The sequence below is a fragment of the Mus caroli genome, unplaced genomic scaffold (assembly GCF_978045245.1).
Source record: "Mus caroli unplaced genomic scaffold, Mus_caroli_1 scaffold_4, whole genome shotgun sequence".
NCBI lineage: Eukaryota > Metazoa > Chordata > Mammalia > Rodentia > Muridae > Mus > Mus caroli.
Genome location: NW_028227259.1, coordinates 155,091,604 through 155,111,076, shown reverse-complemented (window position 1 = coordinate 155,111,076; position 19,473 = coordinate 155,091,604). Strand labels below are relative to the sequence as shown.

The window sequence follows — 19,473 nt, the reverse complement described above, 5'->3', positions numbered from 1 at the left end:
TGTGTCCCATAAGTTTTATATGATGTGTCCTCATTTTTATTAAATTCTAAAAGGCCTTTAATTTCTTTCTTTATTTCTTCCTTGACCAAGTTATCATTGAGCAGAGCATTGTTCAGCTTCCATGTGTACGTGTGCTTTCTGTTGTTTTTGTTGGTATTTAAGACCAGCCTTAGTCTGTGGTGATCTGATAGGGTGCATGGGATTATTTCAGTCTTCTTGTATCTGATGAGGCCTGTTTTGTGACCATTATATGGTCAATTTTGAAAAAGGTACTGTGAGGTGCTGAGAAGGAGATATATTCTTTTGCTTTAGGATGAAATGTTCTATAAATTCCTGTTAGATCCATTTGGTTCATAATTTTTGTTAGTTTCACTGTGTCTCTACTTAGTTTCTGTTTCCATGATCTGTCCATTGCTGAGAGTGGGGTGTTGAAGTCTCCCGATATTATTATGTGGGGTGCGATGTATGCTTTGAGCTTTAGTAAAGTCTCTTTTATGAATGTGGGTGCCCTTGCATTTGGAGCATAGATGTTCAGAACTGAGAGTTCTTCTTGGTAGATTTTTCTTTTGATAAGTATGAAATATCCTTCCTTATCTTTTTTGATGACTTTTGGTTGAAAATAGAGCTTATCTGCTATTAGAATGGCACTCCAGCTTCTTTCTTGGGACCATTTGCTTGGAAAATTGATTTCCAGGCCTGAGGTAGTGTCTGCCTTTGTGCACCTCTGAGGTACATTTCCTGTATGCAGAAAACTACTGGGTCCTATTTACATATCCAGTCTGTTAGTTCTGTGTCAGAACTTCTCAGAGTTCAGCTGTCTCTATGAGCCTGTGATTCTGGGATCCTGTGATCCTGAGATCCTGGGTGTGTCAGAGTTCCTGGGAGTCAAGTTCCCTCTGGGACCCTGAGATTCTGGTGTGACTGAGCTCCTGGGATCCTGGGATTCTGTGGTCCTGGGCATGTTAGAGTGCCTGGGAGTGGAGCTTCCTCTGGGTGTTGTAGGATTGGCTGCAGAGTTTGCACACAAGGTGTGCTCAGGGCACTGGCCCAGATTGGAAGGAACCTGTGCCTCTAGTCCAGCAGAGTTCCTGCATGCCTGAGTCTCACTGGTTTCAGTTACTTCCAGTGTTGGATTAGATGTTGTGTCCTCCTCACCTCTGATCCTGTGGTCCTGGGAGTGTTGGAGCACCTAAGAGTGGATCTTCTTTTGGGTGTTGTGGAAGATTTTTTTTAAAAAAGTTGGTTATCTGGGAATTTCCATATTTTACTCTCGTGAGTGATTGATAGTATAGGTAAATATTAAGTTTTAGGTTGGAAATAATTTTTGTTTTTTTTGTTTTTTTTTTTTTTTTTCGAGACATGGAAATAATTTTTATTGTGATGGCACTGCCCAGTGGTCTTTGTGGTGCCATGAAAATATGTCACCTGATCCTCCTACTGTAAGGAGTACACTTGAGTGGTGACATCAGCTGCTATCTCTTTGAGTCCCCACTATTTCTGAGCTGTGACCATATGTTTCTCAAAGAACTCACTAAAAATAAAATTAGTAAACCAGGACAACAGAAGCTATACAACACCTCACAAGTACAGAAGTCAGCTTTAAAGAGAGAAAAACTCCAGGGGAAAAGTTCCTGTGGGTACCAAGTCGCAAGCCTTTGCTCCTGTCACAATTACACTGTCCCATTAGCCAAATCGAGTTGCACATCTGAGCCCATGGTCACATGAGAAGAAACTCACAAGCCCTTGGACACAGGAAGGCATGTGCCAGTGTGGGCTGCAGGGACAGCCCCAGGGCATACCACACTCTCTCTGCCCAACCCTCCTGCTGCAGAAAAACAAACTATGTCAACAACTTGTTGAAATTCAATTAGAAAGTGTTCTAGCTTGCTTCTCTGTTGCTGTGATAAAATACAGCAAAAAGCAACATGGGGAAAGAGAGGGTTAAACCTCAGTGCAGGAACTGAAGCCGAGACCAAAGAGGAATATAGCTTAATGGCTTATACACCACCCCACCCCACCCCTTATTGAGATTCGGTCTGTTATCATGTATTGTAATGCTAAGTGCAGGCCCCCAAGACCTGGTTGCCCCCGGCTATGTGACTTTGCCTCTTCCACCCCCCAAACCCTTACCAAGTTATTTCTGATTGGTGGTTAAAGATGCTGACAGTCAATACCTGAGCAGAAGAGACATGGGCAGGGTTTAGGGTTCCCAGGCTTGGGGTTGGAGGAGAAGGAGGAGGGGGAGAAAAATGTGGAGAGAGGGAAAAGCCTCCATGGGTTAGGTGAGTCATAAAATAATGGCCATGTGGGTTGGCTAATTGGAGTTAATAGCATTCCAGACAAAACATGGCAAATTATATAATGGGATTATTGGCTGGGAAATAGACATAATAGCATTGAGGATAGATATCTGCCCAGCTCTTGTACTGATTGAGGCTTATTGTAAATATAAAGGTTATGTGTATCATCTTTTATCTGGGAACTAAATGGCCAAAGGTGAGGTAGAAATCCTGGGTTGCAATTAAATATTTCTACAACAGCTCCTAGCTCACTCAGATACCTTTCTTTTTCAGCCCCAGGCCCAACTGCATAGGGATGGCACCACCCACAGTGGTCTGGGCCCTCCCACATCAATTAGCAATAAAAAAAAAATGTCCACAGACAAAACCACAGGCCAATCTGATGGAGACAACTCTTCAACTCAGAATCTCTCTTCCCAGGTATAGAGGCTTGTTTCAAGTTGACCCAAATCACCCAGCACAGATGGGGAATACAACCTGTGGAGAGACAGATGGAAAGGCCTACTCTGCTCTAGATCTGCATGTCAGGTGGAGTTCCTGGAAAAAGAAAAAAACACCCTGGTCAGAGCACTGTGAAGGGTCAGTGCTATTCACACATATCTCTACAGCAGAGATGCAAAAATGTGTGTTGGAGCCAGCTCTTTTCTTCCCATAGTAGACCAGGTACGCCATTCTAATCATATATCAATATTTCAACAGCCAGTTAAGAATATTCCACCAAATTCTTGTAACACTATTCCTTATGCTGATCCCAAAATGTTTCTACATTTTCCTATCTCTAAGTCCCATTCCTGGGAAGCTCCCCCTTTGGTATCATTTAATAAGATTGGGAATTTAAAGATAAACTCCCACAGGAGAGAGCAGATGCTATCTGGCTTAACAGCCATGCACAGGGAGTTGAGAGCCTGGTAACTGACTATAGACTAATCCAAGCCTGCCATGGGATGACAGCCACAACTACCAAGGCAGTCTTGTATGACAAGAACATAAAGCCACCTGCTTTGTGCATTTGGACCACAGCCTTGCTCTTCACAGCAAATGTGGCGAGAAGCCCTGAAGGTCCCCAGCCTCATTCCTCTGGTTTCTATGGCTTCCAAGTATTGAATCTTGAAGGTACTGTCACCTTTGGCTTGGCAGGTACAAGCCTTGGTGTCACAAACCTCAGCTGTGTGCTGCCTACTTGGTGTTTCTGGCAAGCCCAGCCCAGCCCAGGACTTACCAGCTGTTTCCATACCAAAAAAAAAAAAAAAAAACCATTATGGGAACCCAGCTGTGCTCTCCCCAAGACTGTGGCTCTTTGCACTCCTACTGAGTAGTTCCCACCCAATAGATACTGCCTGGCCCAGAAAGTCCAAAGCAGCCTGCACAGAAGGCCCAGAAACACTTGATCTTCCTTATTAGTTTCCCAAAGCACTCTCTACCCTCCCATCCTTCAAAACTGGCTTCTCTCTCCTTCTTGCCTCTACTATAGTCACATATTTCTTCTAAGGCCTTTGAGTATTCTAGTGTGACTTCCTGATGGTTGTTACATCTCCTCTATTAATCTGTAAGTGAGGGAGGACAGGAATCTTACCTTTGTCACTCTCTGTGGCAACCTACATAAAGCAAACTCTGTCACTTTAAACCTGTCACACTGCACCCAGCTCCTCCCAGAATGAAGGGCAAAGTGGAAGAAAAAGGAGCCCAATGTCTCCTCTGTCAGGTAAAACAGGATTATACACTTGACCCTATTCAGCAAGACTTGCAAAGTCCCCCATTTACCTGCACCCTCAAGATCCCGGGTTAGATACAACAGAAGACCAGGGAATCTCCCAAGCATATCAAACAGTAAGAAAGCCATGCTGCAAGTGGTATTTGACTTGAGGAAGAGCATACCCTGAAAACAGACTAAAAGGCTCCTCCCTTATATCCCTGTTTCCTGGTTTATAGAGAAATATACACCATTGTGGAGAACTTGGGACAGTGAATAGGGAAAAGTTAAAGAAAGAGGGTCTGTGGTCAGGATCCAGAAAGAAGTGGAACCAAGGGTATGAGTAGAGTGTCCCCACAGACTCTTTAAGAGCCTAGCCCACTGAGAGCTTGAGGTGGTAGAGGCTGCACCCTACAGAAGGAGCACCCTACAGAAGAAGCTACAACCAACTACCCTACAGAAGGACCTATAGCCACCCTACAGAAGGAGCTACAACTCTACAAAAGGAGCTACAACCATTCTACAGAAGGAGCTATAAATGCACAGTGGTGCAGGAATCTGAGTTCTCTCCTGGAGCCTGTGCTGACCCCATGCCCTGTCTTCTACATCCATCACCTCTGCTCTGGGGTAAAGGTGGAGCCAAATAATGCCAGACATCTTTTCTGACTACTTTCCTGTCTCTTCTCCTCCAACATATGTTCAAGGGTCAGATGATTAAGAGGCCCATTCAATGTTTACATTTGTGGTCTTTTTCCTGCTACACTGTGAACTCTTGAGAAAAGTCCCTAAGTGTCAGGGTCCCAGCAGAATTTTTAGCCCATGGGGGAAACTTGAAGCCTTTCCAAATGTTTAAAAAGCTGTTCCCTCTGTCCAATTTCTGCTGCTACAACAATATCACGGTCTAGGTAATTTTTAAAGAAAAGTTAATCTCACAGTTCAAAAGGCTAAGAAGTCCAAGATCAAGAGGCTACCCATAGCCTTCCCATTGCATTATGGGTAAAAGGTCACCACATAGCAAGAGGCTGTGTTCAGGAAAGACAACTTAGCTGTGGCCAAGCAACAGAGCCAATCTTAGGACACTTCATCCATTCCACCAGGAACAGTATTAATGGTTCACAACCTAGCAGCACTCCTCCCCCAAGGCTTCACCTACCACAACAGCACTTAATTCTCAACCTGAACTTTAGAGGGAGACTAGCATTCACTTCACAGCTACAACCATCCTACAGAAGGAGCTACAACCACGCAAGCATGATTTATTCTTTGAGGTTTGGGAAGGTAAAGCGACAACCATGTGTCAGTTCAAAACAAAAGATGAAACCCAGGGGCAACTTGAGAGGAGCAGAGATGAAGAAGTTAGAGGATGAGGGTTTATCCTAGGAGGAAATTTGATGTGGATTTCCCAGACCCTTCCTGTGATGGTTTGTATATGCTTGGCCCAGGGAGTGGCACTATTTGGAGGTGTGGCCTTTTTGGAGTAAGTGTGTCATTGTGGAATTGGGCTTTAATACCCTAGTCCTAGCTGACTGGAAGCCAGTATTCTACTAGCAGCCTTCAGATGAAGATGTAGAACTCTCAGCTCCTCCTGTACCATGCCTGCCTGGATGCTGCCATGTTCCCGCCTTGATTATGAACCTCTGTAAGCCAGCCCCAATTACATGTTGTCATTTATAAGAGTTGCCTTGGTCATGGTCTCTGTTCACAGCAGTTAAGCCTTTCCCTGTCTACCATTCAATTTATCCAATACTGGTTGACATTGAAATACATTTTATAGAATCACTGCATTTATGATCTGTGTCCCTCACTGCTTTCAGCTTGGAAAGTGTGTTAGGCCACAGTCGAGCTGCCTCATGGATGACAGTCTCACATCAGTCTACTCAGACTCTCGCCACACATCTCACTAGACAGAAATGTTTCTGCAGCCCTTACATCACATTGTGCCAGTCATATCCTTAGTGCATCTTCTGAAGATTACACTATGACTAGCAAGATACTCCTGAAAGTGGATTGTTTCAAAGCTCGAAGGAAGCCTATTCTATTAAAATAGTCTCCAAAAAGACTTCATTTGTCAAACTGTTTTAAGTTCCAAGTTAAGAAGTCAAGGGGGATGCCTCAACAGTTAATAGAGCTTGCTGTTCTTACAGAGGACCCAGGTTCAATGCCTAGCACCCAAATGGTAGTTTACATGTGCCTGTGACTCCAGTTCCAGAGCACAAGGTGTGCATGGGATCACATACATACATGCAGGCAAAACACTCATATACATACAATAAAATAAATCTAGAAAAAAATTAGAAATATTACATACAGATTGCTACTTCAAAGAATCACAAGTGTGAGAAGGATCCTGTCTGTCTGTATGTATGTCTGTTCTGACCCACAAATTGTGGCCACCATGTTGTCTTTAAAGGGTGAGTAAGAATATATCCCCAAGACCCAGCAACAACTAATTTCATACCAACACCACAGGAGCACATAAAAAAACCACTGTGTGTGACCACTTCAGTATGTGTTGTAAGTATAACTCCTGGAGCATCTGTGCAGACGATGCTGATCTCAGGGCACGCAATGACACTGGGCGCTGTTGCTCCCCCTCTCTGCCCCGCCCCCTCCCAGCAGACATGCCTTCTGCCCTTGCTTTTCACCCAAATGCTTCAAAAACAGTATTCAGGGACATAAAGCACCTTCCCCACAGATTAATTATGACAAACTGCGGTATGAAACAACGGGAACTTTAAAAACCATGAATCAAGTCAAATCTTGAGTGTACTGAAGCCATGGCTGGCTACAACTCATCTAACACAGCTGTGCGTGCTCTCTGTGCTCAGGAAAGGGACGCTGATGCTACTTAAGCACTCAGCAGTTCACAGTTCTTCCTTTTCTTTACCTCAAAGCCATTGACATTTTAAAGATCTGCTTTTGCTGCTTTTTAATTATGTCTGTGTGGACGTGGGAGGCTTATCGCTGGGGCCTAAGGAGACTGGAGGCATCAGATCCCTCTGGAGCTGGAGCTGTAAGTGGTCGTGAGTCACCCAGTGTAGGTGCAGGGAACCAAACTCCGATTGATCCTCTGCAAGGGCAGTGCGTGCTCTCAGCCACAAAGCCCATCTCCCTAGCCCTACCCTGCAATTGACATTTCAAGACAATTGCTATGATTTAAAAATTAGTCCCCTAATTCTTTTTCTTGGACTTGACTTTACCCTCCAGAGAACATTGTGTTCGACGCACAGAGAAGAAGCCAGTCAAGTGCCTGGAGAGGCAGCTTAACCATTTCTCATTAAATGCACAGCAAAATTCAGTCATGCTCTATAAAATATATTAACCTCTAACCCAATTGATACTTCCAAAGGCATTTTAATAAGAAGGACATCCCTGACTTGTGGCTTGAAAGTACACACGGCGTATCATTTGAATGCATGCCCATTAATTGCTTGGGGGATCAAAATGCAACCAGGAGACAAAGTTGTATCCAATATTCACCCCGATTAACACATGCCTCACCACTCACCTTAGTCTGAAAGCATCACCATGATGTGGTAGAGTGACTTCTAACAGCCTCTAACTGGAGCTGAGTATGATAGAGCCAGGCAGCAACCACCCTTAACAGTTAACCTTGAGTACACATGGACACAAGGAACAGCTTCCCTAAGAGTGAAGTTATAAAGGCAAAGCCAAGCCACTGAGGAGCTGGAAAGCAACCCCAGCACCCACCAAGAGCGAATTAGCTTTTTTTTTTCTATGTATGTGTGTGAGCCTACTGAGTTTCTGTACATCATGGGCATGCAGAAGCCCACAGAGGACACGAGAGGGCTTCAGATCACCTGGAACTAGAGTTACATGCCATTGTGAGCTGCCCTGTGGGTGCTGCGAAGTGAACCCTGGTCCTTGCAAAAGCAGCAAGCACTCTTGCCCAAACAGCCATTTCTCCAGCCCTAGGATGACATTTAAGAAAGAGTATGGTTTTCTTGCTCAAGAAGTTTCCCAGTGAGTGGGGGGAAGGGGAGAGAGAGAGACAGACAGGCAGAGAGACAGAGACAGACAGAGAGAGAGGTGGATTAAGTATAAGGACTGTAATAAGAGGCACCAGAGTATCATGGAATTCCATGGATGGAAGGAATGATGTTCATGAGTGAGGCCACAAGAGTATCAAACAGGTGCTTAAAGAACAGATGGGATTCTAGCGAGCAGGAATTCATGTTGTTCACCCAGGACGATGATCCTTCAGAATACACCCATTGAGGCCACACAGCAGGGAGCAAGGGATTAAACCAGGGCATTACTGAGGCAAAGAACCAAGGATAGCCTGGGCACCATCATATCATAGATACAGCTCAGTGGAACACAGAGCTTGCCTAACAAGCTAAAGGCCCTGAGTCCAATGCCCAGTGAGACACAAGGAGAAAAGAAAGGAAAGGAGAGGGAGAGGAAAGAAGGGAGGGAAGGAGTGAGGCAAGGAGGGAGGGAGGGAGGGAGGGAGGGAGAAAAAAGGGAGAGACAGGGAGAGAAAGGGAGAAGGGAAGAGTTAGAACTGGGACTTGACCAACTGGAAAAGCAAAGTACCCTCACACAGAGGGAGAATGGGAATTTGGTCTTGAGCACTTTACTTGTGACCTCCCTCTCTAGCTAAGTGGACAAGGCTATCAGAATTAGGTGCTCAGAGGAGTCCCAGCTGGAGACTAAATTAGGCTGCTCGGGATTGCACAGGGGAGATGGGGATGAGGTCTAAAGATTCATATCTCGAGGGCTTCCCAGTGGGAGGCCCTAAGACAGAGCTCTAGATATTCCACCCTTTCTGGGTACAGTGAAGAAGGCATACAGGAAACTAAAGAAATGTCCAGGGGAGAGTGGGCATGCTGCCTAGTTTTATGTCTACTTGACATAAGCTAGAGTCATATAAGAAGCCCCCATTGAAAAAATACCTCTTAAGATCAGGTTGTAGGCAAGCCTGTGGGGCATTTTCTTAATTAGTGGTTTATATAGGAGGGTCCACTCCAATGTGGGTAGTACTCTCCCAGGGCAGATGGTCCTGGGTGTTATCAGAAAGCAGGCTGAGCAAGGCTGAGCAAGCCATAAGGAGCAAAGCCCATAAGCAGCACCTCTCCATGGCCTCTGCGTCAGTTCCTATCTCTAGGTTCCTGCCCTGACTTCCCTGGATGATGGATTACAAGATGTAACATGAAATAAAGCCTTTCCTCCCCAAGTTGCTATTAGTTGTGGTGTTCCATCACAGTGACAGAAACCCTGAGGCAGTGGCAGTCTGACAACCGAGCCAAGGAATTGCGTTAAGGGAATAGGAGCAAAGGCTTAGAAATGGGGTGGGGTAGAGCAGTCAAGATGTGAGCTTTGATACCAAGGCCTGCAAGAAACCTGCTCTGAATGAAGAGAGGTGGAGCCGGGTGTGTCTTTGTCTTGATTCTGGACCTCTCGGGAATCCGTGTGCAGAGGAAAATCTCAGAGGCACCCTCAGGTTGGATCCCCCAGCTACAGACCATAGCCGTGGGATGGTGCGCTGTCAAAGCTTCATCTCAAGAGTCATAGAAACTGAGACATCGGACAGCCAGTCAGTGGAAGAAGAAAACCCAGATAACAACCCAAAGGAGCAAAACCGCCAGCTTCATCCGTGCTCTGCGAGGAAGGACAAAGTACCTTCCTTCATCCCAACCCCAACCCACTTCACACCACCGTCAAGGTTCAAGTTAGCACCAGGAAGCTGAGAAGCATTTACAGAGACCTCCACTGTGAACAGGACCTCCAAACTTGCAGGAAGTTCGCCCATGCTCAGACTCCCCCAAGTCATCAGAAAAGGATTGTGGACTCCTATGAGGTGGAGAGTCTGTCCCTGCCCCAGTCTCCAAAGCACACCTGTAGATTAGTCTCAGAGCAGGGGAAAGGGGTTGGTTTCCCAGCATTCCACTCTGGGATGCAACTAATACTCCAAGGGCTCAGCGGCCCCCAGCTCTTCCCAAAACAACCAGTATCGAAACCAAAAGCGCCCATTTCTAAAATCTGCACATCTTGACTTTTTCAGATAAAGTAAGAACTCCTCAACCCTGTCACACAAACACCAATGAACAGCACCCAGAGCAAAAGAAAAAGATCGTTCGTAGTGGCATTCTAAATAATTTAACGGGCTGGCTAAATTCTAAACTGAGAGGAATTAAAACGGCAAAATTAATATTTTACAGTAACTCGGGTTTCAAGCGCAGCACCAGCAAAAATAAGCCACGTGCCTGCCAGTTGCTAATGGCTTGTGGCTACAAAGTCCACTGCACTTCTACAAAGGACAGTTAGTGTTTGGCAACATTTTTGTGTAATTCCCCAGAAATACAATGGCAAAGTTAAAGGCATGACTGACAGGGAGCGGCAGAGAGTTCATGCAATCCTTCATGCTATAAGCGATTACTGATCACCAGACTTACAACCCCCCACTTTCACATACATAGAATTTATTATATGTACTCCAGACACTAGAATTTGCATCATTTAAATTTCAAGGAGTGATCCTTGTCCCTAATCTCTCTCTGGCAGGAACTGATAATTTGTCTTTTCTTCAAAAGATGGTTCAGTTCACCCACCTGCCCCCACCCCTATGGTTTTTCTACATCAGTCCTTCTGGGTTGATTTGGTCCAGGGCTTGTTGGTTTCTTTAAAAGATGGGCATATTGACCACACTTAGGAATCACTTTTGTGTTGCCAAACACAAGTAATGTTGCCAAACACTAACTATCCTTTGTAGAAGTGCAGTGGACTTTGTAGCCACAAGACATGAGCAACTGGCAGGCACGTGGCTTATTTTTGCTGGTGCTGCCCTTAGGAATTACTTTTACTATTGTAAAAGTAACAGTATATAAAAATACACACCTACATGAAACCAAGGCCACGAGCAAACCCAGGTTTTGTGAAGCTGACATACAATGTCAGCCAATATCTCACTACCAGCTGCCCAGAGCGGGGAGTCGACTCAATAGGCCAGTGCTGTTCTGCCTCAATTGTCTATGGTTAATTAGAAGTGTTTAGAACAGGCCTGGCTCTGTAGCTTAGAGTGTTGAAGTGCCCGACTGGTTAGAAAGTGTTTAGAAGGAGCCTCTGTCTTCAGGACGTTCAGAACCACTGACTGTATTTGGTCACTCACTTCATCGGTGAGGAATCCCTCAACTAGAGAGAACACTGTGGCAACACAGATGTTGGAAGAGCCATCAGCACACCCCCCTGTAGATGGTCCCATGTTTATATGTCCATCTTGCACTGTGTGTGGGGGTGGGGAGGGGGGACTGTCTTCAGACCTATGACAATTCCTGGTGATAGAGGCAAGGAAGTTCCTATCCAGCCCTGCCTCAGAAGGGGCCTCAAAACACAGCTTAAACCCAAACAGCTCAAGGATTTTGACACTGCTGGCAAACTAGATAACCTTGAGTCACTAGCAAGACGGGTTTTACTGAATTAACACAGAGGTCTTGCATGGGCAATGCCAGTTTGCAGCTCATGAACACAGGTGTTGCTTTCATTCACCGTCTTTATTCTGACCCTGCAGCTGATTCTAACAAATCTTGCTGGCCATTACCTCTAGGAACTTCGACTTCCCAACACCTGGGGAGAAACGCTTGCTCAGTGGAGAAATGGTCCCGTGTCCTTTTCTAGGGGCCCTAAAGCACGCGCTGCAGGATTCCGCTCCAGTTTCTAACTCCACTTCTAGAAGAGAACCCCAGAGCTGCTGGGGGGGGGGGGTGTCTCTGCCTGCAAAGTGTCAGACCTGTGTGACCTCGTAATGGGTTCAAGTAAGGATTTCTGGAAGAGGCTCTGGCACTTCCGAGGCCCTCTGTCCCCCAAGGTGGCCCCCTGCCTGGCCCCTCGAACTCACCAAAAGTAGGTTGTGGGCAACCAGGTACCCGAGCCTGGAGCTGCCCCTCACGCCCGGGGCCAGGCGCCCGGTGGCATATCCGTGCCAGGCCACCACGTAGGGGTTGTCAATGGTGATCCAGTACTTGACCTGACCACCGAAGTGGCGGAAGCAGAGCTCGGCATAATCCCTGAAATGGTCAGCCAGGGCGCGATTGGCCCATCCGCCATAGGTGTCCTGCAGGCGCTGTGGCAGGTCCCAATGGTACAGGGTAACCACCGGCTGCACGCCCAGCTCCCGCAGCCGCTCCAGCAGCCGCCGGTAGTAGCGCAGCCCCTCGCGGTTGGGAGTGCCCGCGGTGCCATTGGGGAGCACCCGCGCCCACGATATGGAGAAGCGGTAGTGGGTGACCCCCAGTTCGCGCAGCCCCTCTGTGTCGCGGTAGACGTTGTTGTAACTATCGCTGGCCACATCTCCAGTAGAGGACAGGGGAGGCGACGGGGCACCCGACGGCGCCACGACGATCGGGGAGTCGGACGGGGCCGCCCCAGAGTGATGGGTGAAAGTGTCCCAGATGGACGCGCCTTTGCCGTGCTGTCGCCAGCCGCCCTCGGTCTGATAGGCGGCGCTGCCTACCGCCCAGAGGAAACCGTCGGGGAAGGTGTCGTGGAGGAGGCCAGCGGCCTCTGGGGCAGGAGCGCGCGCGAAGCGAGCCCAGGTCTGCGCGCCCTGACCCGGCTCAGCGCTCAGGCAGCGGGCGCGCAGGGAGAGCAGCAGCAGATGCAGCAACAGCAAACGGAGCAGCACCAGCCGCGGCGGGCGGCGAGGAGGGGCGCGGGCTAGCATGCTGCGGGAGCCGGGAGGGCACCGCGCCGCGCCCCTATATGCCCGCGCCCCGCCGCCCTCCCTCCGCGGTGCCCACCCCCGCTCCCGCCGCCCCACGAGCAATGATTATCCAGAGCAGGCGCCGCCCCCCACTCCGGCCTGGCACGGGGGCGGGACAGGGGCTCAGCCAGCCAGGGTGCCCAGAGAGAGCACAGCGGGGGTCATAGGGACTTCGGAGAACAAGCACCTGCTGCAGCCAGCTCAGGGAGCAGACTATTCCACATCGCACAATCCCGTGGCCTCCATCCTGAGATGTCCCCGCGTCGCCCACTCCCCGTGTCCACTCCCTTTGCCTTCCTGGGACTGGTGTTCCTGGAGGACAGAAACGGCGGCTGCCCAACTTTGCACAACGTTTGGCGCCTCGGGGGTGGGGGAGTGGGGAAAATCACCTGCTTTCCCCTTTCTCCCATTCTGAGCCCTCTATCCAGGGGAATCTTTCAGAGAACATCCCAGGAGAGCTTTGCTGTATCTGAACACAGCAGGAAGGCGGGGTGGGGAATTCACGTGGAACTTTGCGAGGTTTAAGAGTACTCAGGCAGTTTTCTTCTGATAAGAGAGTCCCCCATCCCATTAGAGAAGGCGAGAGTCCACCTTGCCTCAGACCCCAGCCTGCAGAGCCTTCAAGAACACACAGTGGGTCTAAGAATGATGGGTTGTGTGAGGCTTCTGTTTCTCCTTTCCCTGGGTCCTCCCCTTCTCTTCCCTCCCTGTTATCCCCCTTTAACCCTTTAAATCAGCAGTGTTCCTTAATTAGATCCCTCTGGATTCTCTGGTGAGGTTGTAGCTGTGAGTTGTTTTCCAAGAGAAAGAAAAACTCCAGACCACTCACATTTCAACTTCCATGGCACCATGGAAGTTCATCACCCTTTGCCATCCTTCTTATGAATATCCACGTTTTGACGTCCAGCCCTGGCTTAGCAAGTGGGATCTCTGGGCAGGAGTACTGGGTGGGAGACTTCTGTCCCCCACACCGTGTATGTATGTAGGTATGTATGTACACCTATACCTATACATATACACGGGCTTTGTCCCATTCATTGGGAAGCATCTCGAAGCTCAAAGGACAAATGTACACTAAGATGAGTCGCTAAGGGAAGCCCAGAAAAAATGAAGGATGCCACCCTACTCAGTAAGGTACAACTCAGCATCTGTCTCCCGCCCACAGAAGGATGAGTAATATCCTTGCAGAACAGGCACTCTGAGAGTGATGTCCTCCTCAGAATTCCACACAAATTGAAAGTCAATACAGCCGCAAGTGTTACATTCGGAGATGCTTGCTACAATGTCAGCACAGTAAACTTACTCCAGTACTTGATGAAATAGTCTCAACTCCAGCAAGCACACATTATCACCATTAGTGATATGAAGTCACCAGGTGGGGACAAAGACACCTCGGTTCTATTCAGTGTGTCATTTAGATATCTCAATAAATGAAAAAATAACAATGAGTAATTTAAAAAGAAAATCACTTCATGCAGCCGTGCAGTCACCGTCTTACCGGAAGATTCGACAGCACATATGTCTGCATGCAGCCTCAAGGGCCCCTTCTAGAGCTGAAGCTTCAAGTGACTTAAGGAAACAGTTGGGAGGGCTGTAGAGATGGCTCAGTGGTTAAGAGCAGTGACTAGTCTACCAGAGGACCAGGTGCAATTCCCAGCAACCACATGGCAGCTCACAACTGTCTATAACTTCAAGATCCCTTCACAATATACCTTCACAGATACTCATACATGTAAAACAACAACAACAACAAACCCAATGCACATTTAAAAAAAAAAAAAGTACGCCGGGCAGTGGTGGTGCACGCCTTTAATCCCAGCACTTGGGAGGCAGAGGTAGGTGGATTTCTGAGTTTGAGGCCAGCCTAGTCTACAGAGTGAGTTCCAGGACAGCCAGGGCTACACAGAGAAACCCTGTCTCAGAAAAAAAAAAAAGTAATAATTTTAAAAAGAAAGAAAGAAACAGTTGAGGCTGGGGATGTACTTAATCTTACTGTTTAGTGTGCTAAATAGATTCTATCTATTGTTTAAAAAAAGTTGACCAACAATACTAAAAAGAAAAGGGAATTTCTCATACAGCAGTGCTTAAAGGGAGACTAACTGCTTCCCATTTGATATTTATCTGCAAGAGGGACGTGTGGTATATTAGATGGACCCAAAGTCTACCAAACTTGATAGCAGGGCTCCTAGATCTCAGTTAATTCAACCCAACAAAAGGGATTCCCCGGTAATTAAACTTGATTTTCAGAACTTTCTTTTAAACATTTCTTTTCAGATTTATTTTTACTTTCTATGCTGTGGTAATTGAACTCTGGACTCCCCAAGTATGAGTAAGCACTCCTGTGTTACTTCTCGAATTTGGAGAGATCAAGGGGGTGAGGCAAAACATGAAGTTAAGCAATTAATCAGAGAAGTACCAGAACCCCAGGGTAAAGTGTCCTTCCTGCCCCTTCCCATCCATCCCCGTGTCCCATCCCCCTTCCTGCTAGAAGACAAGAATGCAGCCTTGGGGACTGGCTCACACTTTATTTCAGCTGAGTTGTGTGTGTGTGTGTGTGTGTGTGTGTGTGTGTGTTTGGTTTTTTGTGTGTTTTGTTTGTTTCATTTTGCAAACTCGTAGGCTTTAAATGCCTTGGAATTTTAAACACTGTGAGAAACTGTTGCTCTTCTTTGAATATGAAGAAAACGTTATAATCTCAGCAAAAAAAAAAAAAAAAAAAAGAAGAAGAAGAAGAAGAAGCAGCTGTAAATTGTGTTATTGATTTTGCTCACAGTGATGAGATTATGTTCAACAGAGGCCAGAAGGGGTTGGAAGATGACTCAGTGGTTAAATTGCTTGCTTCAGAAGTGCAAGGATATGAGTCTGGATCCCCCAAACCCTATATAAATGCCTAGTGGACATGCTGGCCTGCCTGTCATTCTAGTCCCTGAAACTGGAGGCGGGATGCCCAGAGCAAGCTGGCTAGCAAGACGATGCATATCTTGGAGCTTTGGGCTTTACTAAGAAGTCCTGCCTCCATGGACAAGGTGGAGAATGGAGCAATGGAGAAAGGATGGAGAATGAATGGAGAACGAATGGAGAACGGATGCCCAAGAGTAGCTTCATGCACATGTGCACACATGCACAGCACACACGTAAAGCTAAAAGAAATCAAAATGCTATCAACAATCTGATCCTTTCCTCCATCATCTGTTAGGCGGGAGGTTTGAGGATAAAAGCAAGATGGCCTGGGCCCAAAGGTCCCCACCCTTCTCTTCTGACAAGGAGCCCACATTTTCAAAAGCCCGCACAAAACACTGGATAAAGCCAGCTTCTCGTTCCAGGTTCCAAAGTGACCACTGGACCTAAGAACACCCCATAGGGCCCTAAAACACACCAAATAAGGCTATACCCCAGTGTCTCACCATCCTCCCCTTTCAAAAGGCCCTACTTGAGCCCTCCTCCTGTGAGACTGGTGAGCCTGCCTGAGAGCTACCTGTTTCAGGATTTTCCCTGTCCAATTACATTAGTGCAGGGGAGGCCTGTGATTGGACAGGAAAAAGGGAGGCGGAGCTAAGCGTTGAAGAGACAGGGAGGTCTCAGGAGGAGAGAGGAGAATGGAGTCCAGCGTGGTGTTTTCAAAAGGTTATAATAATTGGGTTAAAGCTTTATCATTATCAGTTGGCTCTAAAATTATTTGTTGACATCTTGTAAATGGTGATTTTATTAATACATAAATCTAATTGGTTAACTATAAGCTTAAGAGTCTTGATTTTTACCGGGTTACTGGGTATTGTGTTAGCAAACCCCAAGGATGGCGGATCAGTTTGGTTACTGGAATGTGGGACCACAGATAACAGGGGACTATAGCAGAGAGGGAACTAGTGGCTCCCAGTACAAGCAAGCCAGATGCTGCGGCGTGGGGGGGGGGGGGGGGATGGGGAGTGTGTGTGTGTGCTAGCCTTGGAGAATTGGTAGGCCAGCAGTAGCGATAAAGTGTGGTCCAGCACCGCAGAGAGTTGGCGGGTTCAGTTTTTAATAATCCCCACAATAGTTACCCCTAACAAACCTGTCTTTATACTTTAACTTGGCTCAATTGGGTTTATTTCGTTGGCAGAGGACCTATTCATCACCTACATCTCTTTATCCTCATACCTGCTCTCCCAAGTGCACCTATAGAACAGCCAAGGGAGCAGAGGGGTTTTTCTTCACTCTAGTGCACCCAAGCACAATGCCATCCTCACAAGCTCACAGAGCACCCATCACAGAGCTTCACCCTCTGTGGGAATGCACTTCTATCCACAGCAACAAGTCACAGAGCCACAGTGGTAAGTCATCTAAGGGAAGTGCTCAGGACACCAAGGCATACACATCGCTGCTCTCAAAGGCAACGTGGCACCTGAGAACCAGGCTCAAGTTTAAGATAAACTGTTTAAAATCTTAGGTATCAATAAACGACACTGAGAAATAAGAGAGAAGATAAACTGCCCCGACTGAGCTGGTCACCTCAACTTATTTTAATCTAGAGACAACATTAAGCAGCCAGTGGAATAACTTAGCAGTAGCATACAGCATTAGCTGAGAAAGAAGATACCAGAATCTAAAGGATCGCTCGGTAAGAAGCTACAGTAATGTGGGTAAGGACCTAAGAGAGCCTTGTGCCAAGTATGGTGAAAATGCAATGAAGAAGGAAGAGACAGAGGGGTGCCATCTGAATATGGGGCTCTGCAGAGGACAGAAAATTAAGAACTGATTAATTGAAGACAAGAAAGATAGATTCATGTAAGGACATAAAATAGGCTCCATTTGGTAAAGTTTTTCTCTTTCTTTTATGTTTTGTTTTAAAGATTTATTTATTTTATGTATATGAGTACACTGTAGCTGTAGGTGGTTGTGAACCATCATATGGTTGCTGGGAATTGAATTCAGGCCCTGCTCACTCCAGCCCAAAGATTTTATTAATTATTATATCTAAGTACACTGTACCTATCTTCAGAAACACCAGAAGAGGGCATCAGATCATCATTATGGATGGTTGTAAGCCACCATGTGGTTGCTGGGATTTGAACTCAGGACCTTCGGAAGAGCAGTCAGTGCTCTTAACCGCCAAGCCATCTCTCCAGCCCCACAATGCCAGTGTTTTTCAAAGACACCCATTGAGATGTTCAAGGGACAGACTGACGACCTGGACAAGAAATTTTGACTCCCAAGTTATAGGATAAGATGAGTGCAATAAGAGAGAAACAATTAAAGCAGAGATTTAACTGCTGCTGTTTGTCTCTATTCAGGGAGGTGGGAGGGATGAGAGATAATGAGCTCCGTTCTTTTTCTGTCAACTTGATCCACAGGAAAGTCACCTAGGAAGAGAGACTCTCAATTGAGAAAATGCCTTTCTCTATCACATTGGCCTGTGGTCAACCCTGTGATCATTCTCTTGATTAGTGGTTGATGTGAGAGACCCCCAACCCACTGTGGGTGGTATCATCACGGGTTCTGGGTTGTATGAGAAAGCAGGCTGAGCAAGCCATGAGAGGCAAGCCAGTAAGGAATGTTCCTCCACGGCCTCTGCGTCAGCTCCTGTCTTCAGAATCCTGCCCTGTGTGAATTCCTGCCTTGACTTCCCTCTGTGATATGACCTGATTGTTGTAAGCTGAAATAAACAGTTTCCTTCCCAAGTCTCTTTTGGGCATGATGTTTTAGATGTTTTCAGCAATAGAAACCCTGACTTAGACAGATGTGAAACATTAAGTAAATAAATAAAACACAGGGAAGGACAAGGATGGAGGGTTTTCCCGCTTAGGAGACAGCATTGAGAAAAACTGAAACCAAAGCAAACCAATTCAAAGAACAAAACAAAACAAAAAGCAAACTAAGAAAAAACAAACAAACAAAAAAATCATGATCACACTTGTTGAGAAAGTGGGGCTGATTTAGAGGTTAGCTCCTTTGGTGACTTTGGGGACAGATTTAATCAGTTATGATGGAATGAAGCCAGGTCACATTGCAAGACATTAATGAGACTCTACAGGAGGCAAGAAAATATTGTCCACAGAAGACAGTCTTTTGTGGAAGATTGGAAGTGGACGAAAGAGCAAAGACTTCACTCAAGGAGCTAAAGAACACAGGAAAACATCCAAGATAATAAACTTGCTGAATATTTGTGTGCAGATAAAGGAGAAGATGATCTGAGGGTTTTTGAAAATCATAAAACAAACCGGCATGGCGACATCAGCTGTACCCCCAAAGTAGTCCACTGTGGTTTTTAAAGCCCCTTGGAGATAACAAAAAGACCAACAGATCCAGATGTGTACAGCTGGAACACACGATGGAGGGCAATAAGCATGTCAGAAAGTGAACCAAACCCTGTGAGGAGACATCAGAGAGGAAACATCAGAGCAGAGCATTGTGACAGTTCAGACAGCCGCAAATGGCTTCCCAAGAGGGAGGGGCTTTTCGGGAGGGAGGGGCACACTGCAAATGGCTTCTCAGGAGGGAGCGCTGCAGGGCTTTCTGAAGCAAAAGCAGATGCAGGAGTCCTTAAAAATGCCAAGAAAATTAAAAAATAAAAATAAGAACCTAGAAAGATATAAAATCATGGAGGGATTGGTGACTTTTACTAAACCTTTCAACACTACTGGACAATTCAGCTTGTGTTAGGAACATGTACGTACGCCCAATAGGCCTTGATCCAAAGTGCAGAATGATTCTCTTAAGAGGAAAACGTAAGGTCTGAAGAAGAAGCTAGCATAGCTAACTTCCTTGACTAAAGCCTTGTGGTTTGT

The 19,473-nt window shown here is 46.5% G+C and overlaps 1 protein-coding gene across 1 annotated transcript in view; it reads right to left on the bottom strand.

Moving 5' to 3' along the window:
- Window positions 1-12,712, bottom strand: part of Kl (klotho) — a 41,430-nt gene extending 28,718 nt beyond the window's left edge. The window contains exon 1 of the mRNA XM_021163850.2: window positions 11,849-12,712. Coding sequence (XP_021019509.1) covers window positions 11,849-12,673 — 825 coding nt within the window. The 5' untranslated portion in view covers window positions 12,674-12,712. The remainder of the gene's footprint in view (window positions 1-11,848) is intronic.
- Window positions 12,713-19,473: the final 6,761 nt, after the last annotated feature.